The sequence below is a fragment of the Setaria italica genome, chromosome II, assembly GCF_000263155.2.
Source record: "Setaria italica strain Yugu1 chromosome II, Setaria_italica_v2.0, whole genome shotgun sequence".
NCBI lineage: Eukaryota > Viridiplantae > Streptophyta > Magnoliopsida > Poales > Poaceae > Setaria > Setaria italica.
In genome coordinates, this window is record NC_028451.1 from 4,929,510 (window position 1) to 4,950,478 (window position 20,969).

At 44.1% G+C, this 20,969-nt stretch overlaps 1 protein-coding gene across 1 annotated transcript; it reads right to left on the reverse strand.

The window, feature by feature from the left end:
* Window positions 1–280: 280 nt before the first annotated feature.
* Window positions 281–18,678, reverse strand: LOC111256349. Its single transcript, XM_022824230.1, has 3 exons — window positions 18,238–18,678; window positions 991–4,067; window positions 281–767 (listed from the first exon to the last, which is right to left on the reverse strand). The coding sequence occupies exons 1-3, from the start codon at window positions 18,676–18,678 to the stop codon at window positions 764–766; spliced, it is 3,522 nt and encodes a 1,173-aa protein (XP_022679965.1). The 3' UTR covers window positions 281–763.
* Between the last annotated feature and the right edge of the window lie 2,291 nt (window positions 18,679–20,969).

Sequence of the window (20,969 nt, forward strand, 5' to 3'; positions counted from 1 at the left end):
TCTCGCCATTCGTTCCTTCTAGAAATCCCAGTATTAACTGATGAATAATCTGCATCAGAGGTATTGGATTACACTACAAATACATGCCCAGAAAAATTATATGAAAATATTCTCAATTACCGCAGAACAGAGTACATATGACGTAGCAAATGTCTCCCAATTCTGGTATTGGATCCCTATACATGTTGCCATGTACTCCCTCCGTTTTATTCGTTTTAGCTTTTTTAAATTCATAGCTTTTATTATGGGCGGAGGGAGTACAACCGTGGACATTCAAATCACACACACAACCATCAGCATTTATTGATTTGTTTATAAATACAAGTGCATCAACAAACAACATTGATCACTCCATTCCACACAATACTGAAAGCCCACACGCCATAGAAATACAGCACACACCACAAGCACACCAGCCAAGAGCGCAGCAACTGGCAGAAGCAAACCCAAGGGAACTCAGGTGCTGAACGATCGCTGGCTCTTGCTTTTATTTTGTCCACAGCTCCAGACAGGGCACATAGGGGTCTGTCTGCATCACGCCATCTTATCCATCAAGATGTCATGATAACACGCTTTCAATCTGTGTTATAGTGGTTGGGTTGGCTCAACTGAGGAACCAAACCAAAACAAAGTAAATCGAAGCAGAAGCAGACAACCTGGACGCAAGCGAAGCATGCATCCGTGTCGTCATTCTCACACACAAATCAATCGAACTGCCGCTGAAGCAGAATCAGCAGGAGATCCAGCAGTGAAGGGCCTCACCTCACCTGCAGGAGGTTGGAGAGGAGAGCATTACAGGGACGGGAGAGAAACAATGATCCACCAGTTCAGTTGAACAAATCAACAATGCACATTAGAGTAGGGACGCATAACAATTTATCATCTATACTTACTAGTGATCTATCATAAATACTACTAGTAGTATACCATGATGGGCATTTTGTAAAATCTGTACACTTCGTAAATAGCATGGTGGGCAAGAGGGATCACCTGAGAACAGAGCTCCTGAGCAGGGTCTTCTTGTAGTACCGCGAGTGGATCGGCTTGTAGCGGGTCACCTGCGAGCCATCATCCCACTCAAGCCTGTCCCACCATTCCTTCTCGCAGTCGCACTCCACTGCCTTGTCACCGCCGCCGACGTCCGGAAGGCGTTTGAGACTCCAGCAGCCCCTGATCTTGATGGTCTCCAGATTGGGCGCGGACATCCTCACACCACCACAGATGCTATGTAGTCTAGGGAGCTCATGCAGGTGGATACGCTTGAGACCGGGGAAGTCTAGGGTAACTGGCTGAGGCTGCTGCTTCACGTAGCGCTTGGCGTAGGGCTCCAAAGGAAATACCTCCCGGAGATCCCCGCACCACGTGATCTCGAGGGTTTCTAGCTGACTCAAGCTCTCCGGCAAGTCACGGTCGATCATGTATAGTGACAAAGGGAGTACATGCACCAGCCTGGGGCAGCAATCCAGGTGCAAAAATACCAGGTACTCGAATGTACGGCAGACTCCACATGGTTCACTATACTTCCAGATACAGCTTGCCTTCCGGAGCTGTGAGGCCCAGAATGTCTTCATGCTGTAGGACCTCCCTTCGAGGCCCCGAATTTGTTCTCCGAGAGTGAACACATCCTCCAATCTGGGGCACCTCTCGATTCTGCACCACTCCAGTTGGACCCATTCTGAACCCTGGGACTCGGTGCCCGAAGGAAAAACAGTGATGGACATGCTACCCCGCACATGCAGGATTTTAGCACAATAAATTACAAACTCTGGCACAGTAATGGTATTGGTTTCTTGTATGTGCATATAGCAGCTTGTTTCGTGAAGATCAGGAACATCCGGGCAAGACCACATCCACATGATCCCCGTAGCATCACCATCACATTTAGCGGTGGTACCTGCTGCTGCGTATATTGCAGGTGCAGGCTGTCGCTGTAGCTCACTGCTGCTGCCGCTCTTGATTCCTTCATCTCTGCAACCAGCAGCAAAAACAGTAGGACTTGGTGTAGGGGAAACCTCCAAATATAGCTTGCGGGACTCGGTGTAGGGGAGACCTCCAAACACTGCTTCAAGGGACATGAGGAGCCTTGCATCCCTTACAGAAATGTACCAAGGAAATTCATTGGTCGGTCGACTGCGATGCAGTACTGTTGTTGCTGCCGATGTTCCTATAGTAGCAGCAGTAGTACCCCTCTTGGCTATTTCTTCCCTAGATTGGGCAGTGGGTGCTGACCGCGTGGTGTCAATGCACAACTTATCCAAGTCTCGCTTCATTATGTCTTCTGGTGGCCACAGTATTGCACAAAGCTTCTTGCAGTCAAGTAGATAGAGCTCATGAAGACCAAGGTTTGTTATTCCAGTGAGATCCAGTGTTTTCACTGCTGTGCCTGAGATGTCTAGGGCACAGACATGATACAACCTCCCACTAAAGATTAGATTCTTCAGTTTAGTACATCCCTTGAAGGAGATTCGTTTAAATCCCCCAAACTCAACAATATTGACGGTCTCAAGGCAGCTACTATTGTTGATTGTGATGCAAAAACTGTCAATGTTGTTTCCTGAAAATTCAAGAACCTCCATCTTGTTCATCTCCGAGAACAGGTCCTCTTCTGAGCAACTACAGGTGACACTAGACATTGCTACTCGGAGCTTGCGGATGTTAGGCAATCGTCCCTGGAGCTGTCCCATGTCCCATTTCCAGGTTCGCATCACATTTAGCTCCCTGAGTTGAGTCATGTAATCCATCATCTGTCCAGACAAGATATGAACACAGTGCATATCGCGCACGTCGAGCACCCACAACCTCTGGAAGCACCGACGGACGTCCTCTTCCTTCCCTTCTCCATCTGTGTTGTTAATCCCAGTGTGTTGGCAACGGTCAAGCCATAGGAACTTCAGGCTCTGGCAGCATTGGAATGGAGGTGATTGGAAGTTGAATGTGCAGCGTGAGAGCTTGAGAACATGAAGCTTGTTGGAGCAGTGCTGGAACATGTCTCCATTATGAATAGCTCCGGCCGGGATCCTAGTAAACCCACAGGTTGGTGAAGTCCAGTATGGTTTGCTCTTGATGAACATTGCTAAATGAGGGGAGGTCAAATATTGATGGTGGTCCATATCCAACAGCATCTGCTGCTGCAGAGCATCTACAGCTCTCCACAACCCATCATCTTTATCACCACCGTTGACATCTCTCTCTTCATGCTGTAACTGATGTATGATGCGATCACATACCCAGTAGTTGGCGCCATGGGTGGCCAAATCATAGTCGATCGATTGGCTTCCTTTGCAACACAGATCCAACATGTACAGGAAGCACTCAGCAACTTGTGTAGGCTTATTGATAATGTCGCGAGACCCAGCAGTGACCTTGCATGCTTCAGCTACTTCCGCAGCCTCTTCAAGTACAAGGTAGGACCAGAGCTGCTCTTCCTTCCCATAGCGGCGTGGGCCCGCCGAGAGAAAAGCATCAGTTGTTCCTGCGCTCTTCATGGCCTTGTCAACTTTGGTCCGAGGTTTGATCCGGTACCTCCCTTGGAATGTCCAGAGCACCTTGCTGGTTGAGTACCCGGACAGAGACAAGCCGCAACAAGTGGCCAGGTCGATCTCCTCACTGCTCCCATTGTGGAAAATCACCAATAATCTGCGGTTTGCCTTCTGCGTGTGCTGATATATCTCCCAGGCCACTTGTTGTAGCTCAGCGCGGGATCCCTCGGCCACGCCTCGGAAATCATCCTCCTCATCTTGCCGGTCAAACATCTTCATCACTTCATCGGGGAGCTGCAGCTGCTCCGCGACTGCCTTCTGAAGGGCTCTCCTGCTCTCCCACATTGAGCAGTCGATGTGGATGACCTGATCAAACTCCAGGTCGGCCAGGGCTCTCTTCCCATCTGGTGTAGTAGCACTGAGGCGTTGGGCGATGTTTCGGAGGACGGCGGATGCCCCAAGCCCGTCCCAGCCATCGAAGTAGAAGACATTGTCTCTGCTGCTTAGACTTCTAGTAGTATTAGCCTTTTCCTTGAGCACTTCGAGAACTTCTGTAGCAGCCTCGTCTATCGTGTCAGCCTCAATAACCTGCATACATGCACATATGCACCAGTCATCGGGGATTTACCTATTCAATAACTTGAGAATTGAGATCAAGTGGAAACAATAAAAGAGAGCATATATACTAATTAGCCGATTTACCTTTGCACTCATGATGTATTGGACTAACCGGCCGCACCGCTCAGCAGTCAACACGGTATTGTGGATCTATGCATGCAGTAAAGCTACTAGATCATCAGCAATAGTACCGCAACCTCCATTTCATTTTGGAAGACCATCATCCAGCTACCTCATGGATTGCAGTTTGTGAGCCATATATGACATATCCAGTTTGCAAATTAATTGATTTCCATGATAAGCATCCTACTTGCATTACAAATGAACTTGTATTTGCAATGGAAAGAATCGAGTGGTTAAATTACATACCTTAGTTTAGTAGGATTGGCATGCACCACAAGGAGATAGACAGAGAAACCAAACAACAGATGGAGCCAACAATTCTGTGTGCGTGAGCGCGCAGGAGAGTCCAGTTGAACTTTTGTTTTGTGTCTGTATGGTTATCAGATGATCCTTTTGCTTAATTATTGCCAGGAAAAGAAAGAGAGATGATTCTTTGCTTCTGTAGGATATTCAAAAGATAAAGATTAAAGGCGTGTGCTAGTATTAAGAAGTGAAAGCAAGCTAGGGCAATCTGTTATTTAATTATTTACCTGATCTGATCCTTCTGTAGAGGCTAATTGAGTACTACTAGATTTGTTATCGTTGCCTTGTGAGCGACTCAAAGTGATCAAAGTTAGGGAATCCATGTAGCTAGATATACAATCTGAGCTTCCCGGTGTACGTAGATGTTGCGTTCAACACTGGCTTAGTATAAATTAGTAGTTAGTACAACTTTGGGAAATCCGGGTAACCTTTGAACATAAAAAAAATGGAGAAAGAAACAACGTCCCTGTGCTGATGCTTTGCCTGGTATGATCTCGTGTCCCATTAAAAATGGCTTCGTAAAGAACATCCCTGTCTTGGGGCTAGCTGCCAATGTCATGTAGATGCACATTCTCATCATTGTGCTGGTGCTTTACCTAGCTAGAAGAAAATACCAAAGATAGCGCCTATTTACTGCTCTGTTACTTACACCCAAGCACCTCATAGTGACCCAAAAGGATACTACTTCCTCCGTTTCAAATTAATGATCACATTAGTTATTTAAACTCCGACCAAGTTTATAGAAAAATACATCAATTTTCACAATACCAAATAAACACACTAACAATACATATTTAATGGTAGATTTAACCAGTGGCGGACCTAGAGGTTTTGTACAGCTAGCCTGGGCAGATGAAGTAGCCTAGATATGTGCTTTGGCCCTTATCCTTTCTGTGTGCCTTTGCCCTGGTTGCCCATGCATCACGTTGAAGGTATTTTTTGCTAGCTTAATTGTTCATTCAGTGCACTACCGCTCAATGAGCCCGGGCAGGTTCCCAGGGTGGTCGGGCCCTGGGTCCGCCCCTGGACGAAACTAATTTGATGTTGTAACTTAATCAAAGTTAGACATATTTAACTTGGGATAAAGTTAAAGTAACTAATAATTTACAACGTCCGGGCTTCTTTCTGAACTCCAAAACTGAATGATTATAGCACCCATGCAAGCCCTAAGATGTAGATTACATAAGCTGCAATGGAATCCAAATCTATCCGGCCCGAGATATTTGACCATGGGCATTCATAATTGGGCATGGGTAAACATAAGCCGTGCTGCAAAAAGAAGATATAGATGAGCTATTAGTTCGTCGATCGTTGGTAATTGTAGAAAAATAAATATTGTGGAGAGATGGTTTGGTAACTCTGTGTGGAGATTGAGGAAAGCATTTTGTTCAGTCTTTTTATGGTGATTAATTTAAGAGGACCTAGACCCATCCTTGTTTGCCTCCAGTGCCACAAACTGCAGTCTGTACTGCTGCCGCGACCATCGATCAGCCTCTGCCTGGATGGTGATTCAGCATTGAAGACAATATCATTCCGTTGTTTCCAATAAACATTTCAACATATTGGTTACACTAATTCAATATTTTGATCACACTATTTCAATGCTTTATATCAAATTTGTTGAATTAGTTTTTCTAAAATGTTGAAACTAGGTTGGATGAAATGTTGAATTATGAATTTGAAAAAATGTTGAATACATATGAAAGGTATTTCAACATTTCGAATCAAATGTTGGTATTCAACAAAATGGGTATTCAAATTTAAAAGAGTAAATTTTTTGACAGCGTGATTCATAGGTTTTGGCATGCGTAATACAAATTAATTAAAGCATCATAAGCACTCGCAAATTGCAAGTATTGAAAATATGAAGCCAATTAGCAAATTTGTCACCACAGATGTTGCAGAAGTATTGTCATGATGCCATGCCAGGAAAGGGAGAATGGGAGAATGTCACACCTAAAATTTTTGAATTTCAGGATGTAATTAAAAGGAATAATTAAACAATAAGTTTCTCATAATTTTTAAATTTTTTCCAATTTTTCTTTTTCTTTACAGGAAATTTAGTATAGGAAAAAATATTTGATTTTCTAAATTAAATATTGTTGTTCTGTGTTTGTGCATTCATGCCGATGCATCTCGGTGTTCTTGAGTGCAAAATATTTTAAAAATGCATTTAGACGTTGTCCAGATCTTTTCGGGAATTTTCCAGCTTTTATTGGAATTAATTCTCATTTCCCTAGAGTTAAATCCAATTTTTAGAAGGCTCTAAAATCCTTTTCATGAGCTCCAAATATTTTATTTGGACTCCTTGTGTCCTAATCTATCTCCATGAATTTTCCTATAATTTTTGGGATCTTTGGAGTATTTTCTGTGATTAAATGGAATTTTATTTCATAGGAAAAACATTCCTAACAGTTCTGGGCCGAGCCCGCAAGCTCGACCCGCGCCCAACCCACTCTGGCCCATCTACCGAACCGCCAAGGCCCATCTGGGCCCAGGCGCTGCTGCTCCCGGACTTGCCGAGCAATGCCGCCGCCGGCCTCCCTGGGCCTCGGCGTGCGTGAGCCCTAGGGCGCCTCGCCCTATAAAATGGCGAGTCCCGAGCCCTCGCGCCGCCTGCTGCCTCCCCCTTCTTCTCTCTGGCGCCGCCGCCTCACGCCCGGCTGCTTTGCGCCGCCGGCCTGGGAGCCACCACCACCGGTTTTCGTCGCTGATTTGCCGGCCATGAGACCCCTTGGAGCAAGACGACAGCACCGATGGAATCCCCTCGTCGAGACGCATCCATTCCGCCAATCCATGTCGTCGTTCTGTCACCAGGACACCGCCGCCATGAGAAGCCGAGCCGGCTGCTGCTTCCGTCCGCCGCCGGCTGGATTTTGACCGCTGCCGCGCCTCCCCATCGCCGGTGAGCTCAGGTGCAGTTTCCCCTTGCCCTCCTCTTCCTTTCCGCGTCCTCACCGCCGACTGTCGTCGCCGGAGCGCCGGCAAGCTGGCCGGTCAGAGTCCTGGCGAGAGGTTGAAGGAGTCACCTCTTTTGCGGTTTAGCCCCTGGGAACTCCGGTATTTTTCCTTTGGAAAATCCTTGTGTCTTAGCAAACCTGCAGATAACCCCCTAGATAATCCCTCACTCTCAGATCCAGTCCACCTAGGCTTTCTTTTGCAGATCTAACCTCAAAGTTTCACCTTTTTGCAGTGACTGTTCCATGAGTCTTGTGTATCTCCCTTGCTAACCCTCCAAATCTATAGTTAATTACGTTTAGGTCCTTCAATCGTGTTTAGCTCTAGAGTCCATGTTTTAACTCCGTTTTAATCCGTTCAAGTTGCGTTAGATTCATAATAACGTAAGTTGCACGATAGTGGTGCTATTGTCCATCATTTCATGTCTTTGAAAATAAATTTGATATTAAATTGATTAATGCCTGATAAACAAGTTCTTCTCTAAATAAAATCTATATAGTGTTAAACACCATTTTTCATAATTAAGTGTTAACTTGATTAATGCATACTTCACATTATTTTCTAAATAAAATCCAATTAGATTATATATCGGGTTTTCATAAACTAATATGATTAATGCTTATCAAAACAACCTTTCCAATTAAAAGCTAATTAGAGTTATACGTCGGTTTTTGTAAAATAAATTGAATTTTCTTAATATTTATTTAATTTTCTTTCTAAATAAAATCTATATAGTTTATATCTCGAGTTTTCATGATTAAATGTTAATTCGACTAATATGCATATAAATGTGTCGTTAATCTAATCTACTAGTTGAACTCGAAATATAAAGTTATGCACTTAGATGTTTACATGTATCTCACTTTTAAATTAAATGTTTAAATTGCATAAATTATACTTAAATATTGATAAATAAAATTAGACTAAGCTTTACACCATCTTTTCTTATGAAAATATAAATATGACTTGAATAATTCTAACTAAGGATATTTCTCTGAAATAGCTTTACATTGTTTTCTCAACTAAAATAAACGAAGCTTGTAGCTCTTATTTTCATTTTATAATCCAAAACTCTCGCTAGTTTTATCTTCTCAACCATAGTTCTGTTCTCAGCGTTTCTTGCGTTTGCGTAATCTTAGATCGAGCCCTATCCTCTAGTATGATCTTTTAAAGCTTTTCTTCTGTTTTTGGTGTATTGTCCTTAGTTGTACTTGTTTGTTTGCTTGTATGTTGTGCCGGTGATTGCTTCGAGTGGAAGGATCGCTTTTCGGAAGATTTGAAGAGTACGAGTTTCAAGTGAGCAAGAGCCGAAGAGCAGTAAGAGTAACTTTCCGTTGGAGAAAGGCAAGTGTGTCCTTGTGCTTTTGTCCCAATAACTTTATTTAATCAGCATTGCATATGCTTGCATTTAATTTGATGGGTCCTATTAAGGTTTGCCTAGTCTGTGTGATCATTCCTTGTCAACCTGGGTTTACCTTTCTGTTGGGTAGCTATGCTTAGCTGCTATACTTGGGTTATGGTGGTTTTAATGAACAATATGATGAACTTGTTTTATTTATGCTATACATTTCTTTAATACAAGATCACTGTGTTTAATTGGAACATGGAGAACCACCCAGGAAAACAGTGCAACCACAAGAACTATTATGGCTCTGGTCTTGGCTAATTAATTAGAAACTCTAGTTTGAAGCGGTCTTATCGAAAGGGCAAGAGGGGGAGACAATAGTCGGTGTGTAGCACTTGCTCTCTTGGAAAGTGGGCTTTGCTAAGACACTATACCCACTAGGGGACTGTTATACATTGCGATGATCATGAAACCTTAGCGGACTACTTCTTATTAGGAAATCTTTGTAAAGACCTCGTAGCGTCCTTATGCAGTCACACCTCGGAAGTGTGATGAGTGCTTGATCAGCACAGCATGGTTGGGTCCAAAGTTCTTTGAACTTTTACGCGACTTGTGGGTAAAGATGTGCAACCTCTGCAGAGTGTAAAACTGATCGATTAGCCGTGCTCACGGTTAAGAGCGGCCTGGACCTCACATGATAATTGAACTTGAAGATGGACTTAAATTGTGGTTTATGATATGGTTATGGTTGTGCCATATGCTTATGGCTTATGTATCTATTAATTGTGGGTTGGTATATATTTATACCTTTGTAATCAGGTGCTAATAAAATTTGACCAACTAAAAATACTTAATGTAGTCAACCAGTCAGCCTTTCCTTGTTTAAGCCTTGCATTCATATTCTCCTCACACTTGCTGAGTACGACATGTGCTCACCCTTGCTATAACCAACGTTGCTCAGAAGAAGAAGCTGCTATGAAGTTGATGTGAAGATGGTGCTGAGTTCTAGGCATACGCTGCCCCCAGTCGATTTCCTGTGAAGTTTGAAGCCTCCGTTTCTAGTGTTTAAGCTGCGTATCTCTGATGGTTTCCTAAGTCTTTATTGTGTTCTTTTACGTGATACTATACTATTATTCACTTATGATGTCACTATATGTTTAAAACTTGATCCTAGCGTACATATAGGTAGCACTTGGTTTTGTCCTTAAAACGGGTGTGACAGAGAACTAGCAGAGAAGGCATAGATGTGAGGCAGAGGGGTAGGGGACGGAGATGGAGTCTTGCGAAGCCACAACACTCGCCAGCCACCGATCACCGCTGCCGCCGCCCTCGCCATGGCGCCGTGTGCCTGCGCCTCGACACCTGCGCAGGGCAGTCTGTTGTGCACCTACTCCGCTGTCAGGAACAATGGCCTCATTCAGTTTTGTCAGTTAAGCTCGTTCAGTTTGTCAAGCAAGCAGACAGAGCAAAGCAGAGCAAGTCAGCATCCATTTAAACGGTTCAGTGACTTCGTCGATGCCGTCCATCAACCATCCGACGTCCATCATCGTCTCACTCGCCACACTGTGTTTTTACCTCATTTTCACACATGTAACAGTCCTTGCTGGCTGTAAAGCACTCTTTTTACTGTTATCCCTTGAGCCTGTATTTAGCTCTTGGACAGGGTTTGTAAGCATTATCAAAGGAGAAGATAAACTCGTAAGAACCCTAGGCTAGGTTAGTCTCTGTAGTTCCTCGCCGTCGCATCGTCGGCATCTGTATCGGGTACTGAAACTGAACCTTTGTTTGCCGATTTAGTTATCTACAGAGCTATTCCTGCCAGTTGCAGTTCGAGTTCTTGTTGTTCTTCTCAGTATTTTGCTGTTATCCCTATTTGATTGGTCCCCTGTTTCTCTATTCCTCACAATTGGTATTTAGAGCCATCCTTCCTTGGCCTAAATTCTCCAACTTCCAGAGCCAATTTCTCGAATATTGTCCGATTGGAGCGGTGGTAGGTGGTTGCAACCTACTCACCTAAAATCCCACCCTCCCACCCAGATTCGAGGAAACCACCCATTTTTCCCCAAAATTAACGATCAATTCTTGTCAGCCAGGGTTGCTAGACACTTGTTCTAGTGTAAAATTCCGTAAACTGACCTGAATCAGATTCGTGGAGGTGAAGGTGTGGACTGCTCTTTGGTGAGGGTTGCCAAGCAAGTCTTGGTGTAAAATTCCAGAGCCAAACCTGCAGTCTAGGTGGCGGTAGACGATCTTGTGAATCTGATAGGGGAGAGCTGTGCTCAAACCGAATTCACAAGGGAGAGAAGATGGTGAATACTGCAGTCACTGGTGAAGTGGTTTATGCCATTGCTGAGGAATTGGAAGGATTAAGAACAACAATGGACCATTTTATCAAGAAGCAAGAAGACCAAAACAATTTGCCCAGCAGTTGCAATTTCAATAGAGATCTATTGCTAGAGGTCCAAAATTATCTTTTTCCAGAATTTGATGGCACATATCCTGATGGGTGGATCAGGAAGTCTGAAAAGTATTTTGAGTTGGTGGAAGTACTGAATAAAGAAAGAGTACAAATTTCTGTGATGCATATTGTGGGCAAGGCAAAATTTTGGTGGAGAAGCACCGGTACCCCTTCAGCAGTTCCATGGCATAAATTTTGCAGGATGCTTGGAGACAGGTTCAATGAAGTCTCAACCTATGAAGCAATAGGCCAATTCCACACATCAAAACAAACAGGCAATGTCATAGAGTATATAGCCAAGTTTGAGGAATTAATGGGCTAGTAAAAAGGGATAATCCATCTCTACAAGATGAATATTTCACTTACAGTTTTGTCTCAGGGCTGAGAGAGCAAATTCAGCACCACATGCAATGCCACAAACCAACAACATTAACTGAAGCTTTTTGGTTTGCCAAATGTTTGGAGCAAGCTAACCCTACACCAAGAAAGTTTACATTTTTTAATCCTGCTACTAAACAACAGAAACCTTGGCAGAAAGAAACAAAAGCTCCTGAACCTAAAGAAGCTAACAACATTGCAAAATTAAGGGCAGTAAGCAAATGTTTTAAATGCAGGGAAGCATGGGTCCCGGTCCCTAGACATGCCAAAGTATGTAAAGGCAAACAAATTTACTCAGTTATTGTCATGGAGAATGATGAAGGCAAAGAAGAAATAGCTGTTATTGAAGATTCTACTGTGGCAGAAGGAGAAAATTTTGATGCTCCACAAAAATATGATTATATATTTTAGGAGCCAGAAAACCTTCCACCCCAGAGATCAGTTGATCATGCTATCAAATTGTTGGATGAGTCAAAAACAGTGAATCAGAGGCCATATAGGTTGCCTTTTCACCGGAAAAATTCAATGGAGGAACTAAACAAGCACATACTAGATACCCATATGATTAGGGTAAGTATTAGTCCATACTCCTCTCCTGTGTTATTGGTGAAGAAAAAGGATGGCACTTGGAGGATGTGTATTGACTATAGGCAGCTCAACTCAAGTACTGTCAAGAGCAAGTATCCTATCCCGATTATCGAAGATTTGTTAGATGAATTATTTGGAGCCATAGTATTCTCCAAAATAGACCTCAGATCAGGCTATCATCAAATTAGAATGAAAGAGTCTGATATTGCCAAGACAGCTTTTACTACACATTTGGGTCACTTTGAGTATGTGGTACTAGCATTGGATTGACTAATGCTCCTGCAACATTTTAGTCTTTAATGAACACTATTTTAGCAGAATTTCTCAAGAATTTTCCCTGGTTTTCTTTGATGACATATTGATTTACAGCCCAACAATGGATGGCCATGTCAAACACCTAAAGGCTGTGCTGGAAGTGTTAAGGCAGAACAAGCTCTATGCTAAACTAAGTAAATATACATTTGCTCAACAGAAAATTGAATACTTGGGTCATGTAATTAGCAGCCAAGGAGTAGCTACCGATCCTTCAAAAATAAGCATCATTCAGAAATAGCCCTCACCAACAAATGTCACATAGCTAAGAGCATTCCTAGGATTGGCAGGGTATTATAGAAGATTCATCCAAGGATATGGAACTATCTGCTAACCCTTATTTCATGCACTAAGGAAAGACTCTTTCACCTGGACAAGTGACCAGGAGCAAGCCTTCCAGAAACTAAAAGAAGTGATGTCCCACCCTCCAGTTTTAGCACTCCAAGATTCCAGTCAGCCTTTTATCTTTGGAGGCAGATACTAGTGGTAATGACATTGGAGTTGTGTTAATGCAGAAAGGAAAACCCATTGCTTTTCTTAGCAAAACTCTAGGTCCTAAAGCAACAGAAGCTTCTACATATGAAAAAGAAGTTATGGCCATTCTTGAGGCAATCAAAAAGTGGAAGCATTATTTTGCTAGTACTGCTCTCGTCATCAGAACAGACCAACAGAGTCTGAAATACATCCATGAGCAAAGACTTGTAGAAGGAGTTCAACACAAATTATTGATCAAGCTGTTGGGATTCAATTATACAGTGGAATACAAACAAGGCAAAAGCAACAAAGTAGCTGATGCTTTATCAAGAGCTATCCACTCCACTGAGTTGTTGGCATTATCCACGATTATTCCCATCTGGATGGAGCAAGTTATTCAGAGTTATGACCAAGATAACAAGTGCTCAGACCTTATAACCAAATTGAGCATTGACCCACAAGCTGTTCAACATTTTACATTGTCCTAAAGGAAAACTATTCGTTGGAGACAGTGGTAATCTGAAACAGCAGTAGTTACAAAGCTTCCACAATTCAGCTTTGGGAGGCCACTCCGGTGAAAGAGCTACTTATTAGATAATGAAACTGAATTTTCACTGGCCAAAAATGAATCAACAAGTCACTGAGTTTGTCAAAAATTGTGTTGTATGCCATAAAAACAAGTATGAGAATATAACCTATCCTGGGCTTTTGCAACCATTGCCAATACCAGATATGGCATGGATTCATATTTCAATGGATTTTGTTGAGGGATTACCAAAATCACAAAACAAGGATATGATACTAGTGGTAGTGACACACTGTCAAAATATGCTCATTTCATTTCTCTAGCACATACATACACTGCTCAAGATGTAGCACAGCTATTCCTTGATCAAGTGTTCAAACTCCATGGTCTTCCTAAAGTCATCCTCACTGATAGAGATCCATTTTTACAAGTACAGTTTGGCGGTCTCTATTCAAATCAATGGGTGTTCAACTCCACTTGACATCATCCTACCACCCACAAATTGATGGTCAAACTGAGAGAGTCAATCAATGCTTAAAGAATTATCTCAGGTGCATGTGTTTTGCAAGTCCTAAAAGGTGGCATCACTGGCTTTCTTTAGCACAATGGCAGTACAAGACATCCTATCACACCTCCCTGAACATGACACCATTTCAAGCACTGTATGGATTCCAACCTCCTAGGGTAGCTGAGGTAGTAATACCTGACTGTCCTGATCTCACGGTGCAAGAACAATTAAGCAACAGACAAGTGGGTCAACAAGTTACCAAGGACAATTTATAGAAGGCTCAAGCTAGAATGAAACACCAAGCTGATAAACATAGATCTAATAGAGAGTTCAATATTGGAGATATGGTGTATCTCAAAATCCAGCCATATAGATACACATCTCTCAGTACACATGATTTTCATCAACGGATAATAATAGGATCATAATGCGTCGTTGTCAAAGCAATATGCACGCAAGGACGGAGGGCATGGAAACTTCGATGGATACGCCTTTCTAAATTCATACACGTGGTCCATTTCACGCTCATGCCCGAGCAGCGCTCCACCTCCACCATCTCCATGTCCAAACGGAACATCTTGGCCCTCCCCGGTGCTGCCATCCGGATCTACACCATCCCTGCCTCCATAGGTGGGTGCCAAATCGAGTGGTCTTCTCCAGTGCCCACACCTCACCGCTGCCACCGCCTAGCCTCGCGAAGATCTTGAGCTTGCTGCCAATCTCGTCGACCACGATGCGAGCTTCGCCATCGCGGCCGACAGTGGGGGTTGCCTTGATGATGTCTCTGTCAGGCAACACGAAAGAGGAGAACTCTAGGGTGTTCTGGTCAAGAGCGACCACCTTCTTCCTCCTCTCATGCCAGAACAACTGTCTGGCGGCGACCCCGATGCAGTGTAGGAGCAGCGTGTCACACCCGGTTTTAAAACAAAACCAAGTGCTACCTATATGTATGACGTGCTACCTATATGTATGCCAGAATCAAGTTTCATACATATAGTGACATCATCAATGAATAACAGTAACAGTATCATGTAAAGGAAAGAAGGAAAGAAGGAAAGATAAAGAGTCTATCAGAGATTTACAGCTTAATCCTGGAAACGAAGGCTCCAAACCGGGAATTGCGTACGCCTAGAAGTTAGCACCATCTTCACAACAACTTCATAACAATTTCTTCTTCTAAGCAACATTGGTTATAGCAAGGGTGAGTATATGTCGTACTCAGCAAGTGTGGGTAAAATATGAATGCAAGACTTGAACAAGGAAAGGCTGACAGGTTTACAACGATAAGCAATTTTAGTTGGTCAAATTTTATTAGCACCTAAATACTAACATAAACATAAGCCATAGGCATACGGCAGAAACATAACCATAACATAAAGCATAATTTAAGTCAATCTTCAAGTTCAATTATCATGTGAGGGTCCAGACCGCTCTTGACCATGAGCATGGCTAATATATCAGTTTTACTCTCTGCAGAGATTGTACACTTTCACCACAAGTTGCGTAAAAGTTCAAAAGAACTTTGGACCCAACCATGTTATGCTGATCAGGGAGGTGTGACTGCATAGGGACACTATGAGGCCTTTACAAAGATTCCCTAATAAGTGGTAACCTGCTAAGGTTTCGGGTCGAAGCAGAGCATAAACCTCTCTCAAGACTGTGAAGCTACCATAGAGCAGATCAGACTGAGGGCTGGGTTATACCCATCAATGCCTCCCCTCTTGCCTTTTTGGTAAGATTACCCCAAACTAGAGTCTCTAATTAATTAGCCAAGACTAGAGCCATATAGTCCTTATGGTTGCACTGTTTTCCTGGGTGGTTCTCCATATTCCAATTAAGCATGGTGATCTTGTATTAATAAAAGGTATAGCATAAATTAAATAAGTTTAATCATTGAGTTCATTAAAACCACCATACCCAATTAGATCAACTAAGCAAGTACTACCCAACAGAAAGATAAACCCATGTTGACAAGGAATGATCTTAAAAACTAGGCAAACCTTAATAGAACTCATCAATAATAAATGCAGAGCAATGCAATATGATTAAATATAGTTGTTATGACAAAAGCACGAGGACACACTTGCCTTTATCCACGATACCGTTGCTGCTCATAATGTCTTGGTCTCCTTACTCTTGAAAGCTCTCGAACTGCGTTCATTCTACCCATGACAATCATCCAAAAATAACATCCAGAGCACGCAAATACAAGCAAACAAATAAAATAAAAATTAAAAAAGTAAACCAATCATAAAAATAGAAAAGTAAAGCACTTTAAATTATTCTACGCGTTAAGATATGTATTTTAAGAAGAAAAGGATAGCTATTTGAACATCATGAAAGGATGATGTCACCGTGAAGCAATAATCGAGAAAGGAAATTAAATGAATTGATAAAGTGGATCTAACGTGAGCAAGGATTTTATAGTTGAATAAAGGATTGTTCTATAGATCAAAGATAGTCAAGGCTAAAAGATTAGTGAAGTTTTAATATGCTGGAAAGAAAATACGGTTAGGAAGCATCCTAGTTATTTTTCTAAAAGAAGTGATCCTACTTACTGCATAGGCACGACATCACCATGACATCATACTTGCATGGCGAGTGGCATGTTTGCTTCTATGCATAGGAGGCCAGCATCGATCGATTGATTATTTTGCTCAGCTTGCAAAGATTATAGCTGCTTGACGTGCCCAGCTTGCTCGACGGCGATGGCCAGCGATCTGAGCGGCTTGGCAAGGGTGCATGGCCAGGGCAGCAGGGACGATGGAACAGGCATGGCACGCGTGGCTGTTTGCTACGCACAGGCTGCTAAAGCAGCGCCGTCCTGCAGAACTTGGATGCAACGAAACAGGATAGCAATGCAGGAGACCAAAGAGAAGAGAAGGCATCGGTGTGCTCACCATTACGGAGGATCAACGGCGTGACGACATGCTCGTCCGGGGCATGGACAAGATTGGTCCCACGGCACGGCTTTGGGCAAACGATGAGGCGCCGGCGACGGCTGGACGCCGCCCATCAGGGGATCGGAGTATCGACCGAGGTGGTGGCGATTCGCTTCGTCGGCGTCGGAGTGCGCCTGATTTGGCCGCTAGAGTTCGCCGGGACGACGGTGGCGCGTGGGTGGACATTCGAACTAGGGCACGCTGGGGTGCTGGGATTGATGCGGAAAAGTGAGTCCGGGTGCCGTGGCTTGCAATTTATAGGTGGCGCGTTGGCTCATCCGACTCGTTGGGGTCCGCGTCTGGAGTTCTGGTTCAGGTTCATCTCGCGTTCCCCTGCAGCCAGGAGAAACGTGACGCTCTTTCTCGTGTCTGCATACAGGTATGCATGGTGCTGTCTTGCTTGCACATGATGCCGATGTGGCCTCAAACTGTAACCGACGGCAACATACCAACAAGCAACGGCAGCATAGAATGCAAGCAGCTCGGCTTAGAGACCGGAAGCGGCGTACAGCAGGAGGCGGCACACAAAGGGTAGCGGCTTTGCACTGCACAGAAGCCAGCAGCGGCGGGACAGCATGGCCAGCCGGCGGCAACGACTGGTGAACGGCATGCAGCAACGGTGGAACGGCAGCATGCGACGGCAGGAGCGTGTTTGATATTGTTGCAGGAGCGTGTTTGACATTGTTGACAAGGGGAGATGAGTTTAAGACTGCTGCGACTGACAGGTTACTTGCTAGGTTCCAAGCGAGCTCAGGACAGAAGAAGGAAGAGAGCAAGCTGAAAAGGAAAAAAAAGAAAAGAGAGACAACAAAAGTTCTTTCTATTTTTCTACCGCGTTAAACATATTTGAACTCAAACTTCCTCATTTAATCAGCACAAACAAAAGAGCAGCATCGGCACAGGTGCAACACACGCAGAACAACCTTATTTAATTCAAAAAAATAATCAATTATTTTCCTATACTAAATTTCCTGTAAAGGAAATAAATGTTGAAAAAAATTAAAATTATGAAAAAATTATTATTTAATTATTCTTTTTAACGTGGCACCGCGCCGGCCGCCCGTCGGTGCTCGTTTCCCGCCGGGAGGAGCTGCCGCCCGAGCTGAACATATATGCATGCGCGGATGCGGCCGGCTTCAAACAAGCACAGCACCCTAAAGTTCGACATGCTGATGCTGCCGACATGCTCGTCGGCGTCGGCGTCGGCGTCGCCGTCGAGGAGGACGGCGGTGGCGAAGTAGGCGGCGTCCGGCTTAGGGGGAGGGATCATCACGTGGCGCCGCGTCAGGGGCTCGCAGACGATCAGGTCAGAGCGTCCGGTCCTGCAGTCCTCGCGGTCGAGCAGGAGGAGGCTCCCGCGGCTGTCATTGACCGTCCAGCTGCTCTTGTCGTCACCGGGGACGAAGTCGAGGGAGAAGTGGCGGCCGTCGACGGCGGCGGCAACGTTGGCCGGCGAGGGATCGAACCGTGGGCGGACGAAGATGTCCTTGTTGTAGTACGAGCCGGCGACGGCGTGCGGGGAGCCGTGGAGGGCGCGGAAGGCGTCGCTGGCGATGATGCGCCGCCATCGCTTGCACGTCGACGCCGCGCGGAGACAGAGCGGGGAGTCCAGGCGCAACAGAACGAGCTCGAGGATGGCGTCGGGGAGAACGTCCTCGCTGCCCATGGCGGCTGCCTCTGCACGAAAACTTGCTATACGGATCTACAACTGTATTGTGCACGGATTTACAGGTTGCATATATGAAATCCAAGTTCCGTTCAAAGTCTTGATCGGCCACGCTCGCGCATGCGTATGCTCAAGGTGTTAGAAATTTAGCATATTTCGGTACATTTTAATTTCAAAATTAAACATGCAAAATAATATCATGATTATATTGAGTGATTCAGCGACAACATAGTATGCACTAGTGTATCCTAATAAACAAGAACAAAAGGAACTAGGAAAGGTTCAGGATGTACCCTAGGCACCGGATGCGCCGTTACTATCTGGATTAGTTATACTAATTGTGGAATGACCTCAATCAATGTAGTCGTAAAAGTTGATGCAGGAAGATGTATGCAGTGCAGTCCTTCGAACGACCTTCTTGAAGTAGCAGTCGTTCGGCTGGACGTAGAGGAAGTAATCGTTCGGCCACCAGGACATAGAGGAAATAGTCGAACAGGGAGCGAGCAGTCGCATCAAATGCTCCCAAAAACCTTATCGCCTGCCTATCCCGAGCGGGATCTTTAGCGGCAGTCGTGGTTCCGAAGGCTCTGCTCTTGCCAGAACTGTGCGCGTAGTGCTAGCGATGGGAATGCAAGGTTGCAGCAGAAAATAGTGAGGGGGAAAGAGAGAGGTCTCCTGAACAGGAATGCCTGAAAGTATTGGTGTTTTGCACGTGCAAGAGCAAGAGGAGGTGTTTCTCTTATATAGGCTCCAAGAGGTGAGGTTCAACAAACTTGGACATCATATTGCGATGGAAGTTACTAGTAATTGATGGGAATAATGGTCATCAAGCACTAAGTAACTCTCAGCATTTTATTGGCTGTGTTAATTGAGTGAATCAATTCTCATAAACTACAATAATCACCTCTCTTCAGCTTCCCATGCAAAATTGATCAATTAGTAACTCCTAGCATTCATCATGAACCTTTTAATTCTTATTTGATTAATTGAAATAAATGGATCTAACCCAATTAATCCAACACATGGGCATACATCGTTGTCTTCCTTGCGCAACTGGTTGACGTGCAACGCCCGACCCCAACGCTTGAAGCCCCCACCACTGTACCGCTACCTCCGCCACCACCCTCTACCATGGCCTGGAGCAAATCCGTTCGCGCCAGATGCCACCATCGCCACTAGGGGTCTCTCATCGCCCGGCTCTGATGGCGCCCACACCGCCTCCATCTCTGCCACCTCCACTGCCGACCAACGAGCCTCCCAAAGCTCCCTCTAAACCTAAAGGCCACAGTTAAGAGCATCGCCAACAATTCCCCATTTCCCAATATAACTACTGTATTTGGAGAGTTGGTGAAAATAGTTCTCCAACATATCCCCTTTATCTTTCTTTTTCCCAATAATTATTGGGATAAACCAATAATAAACACCAACTCCCCCTAAATAAAGGATGAGTTTATGACTCTCCTAATATGGTAGTTGAATTGGGACGAGATTATTGGAGAACTGCAAATCAACTCTCCCGATAGCTATGAAAGAAATATTGAGACAGCCCCGTTAGCTAGTTATTGAGAAAGATTTATCGTTGAACAGCTAGAGATGCTCTAACTCCCACCCCAACCTTTAAACCATGACCCTCAGTTTATAGTATAAGTTTGGGTGATTGAGAGATAACTAAAAATCAAGCATTTGAGATGGAGCAAATCTATAGTTTTTTGGCATACTGACAAAAACCAGTTTTTTTACTCCATTCTTTTAATTTGGAACTCTTCGATATGCTCTAGTATCAGCAATATTACGGTGTTGTTGTGTTTAAATATGCTCAAACCTAAACATAATTTTCTTTAGAACGATGGCAGAATGACTCCTTTTTGAAGAGATGGAATACTCTCGCGCAAGCAGATGAATAAATTCCTCGCGGTGTAGTCTCACTTACTACACACCGGAGCCGAGCTTGATTTTTTTTTTGGCGGAAAGCCGAGCTTGAACTGAACCTTTGCTCAGTGATCATGACGCGAAATTTAAATTACTGAACCAATTTCTACCAAATTCTCTTGAGCGGATCGAGCTTATGTATTACGATGCCAATCGATCCGAATACAAAACGACGTTCATCGATCACGCGTTGTCGTCATTGCAGCGACAGAGGCCATGGGAACTCAGATGAATACGACGTCCTACTATAAGGCAAGCAATCCACGTTAGGCCCGAGCAGGCGCTCCGCCTCGTTGGTCTCCAAAAACTATTGTATTTAAAAATTATTTAGAAATTAGACGCCTAGCTAATAATCAAAATTA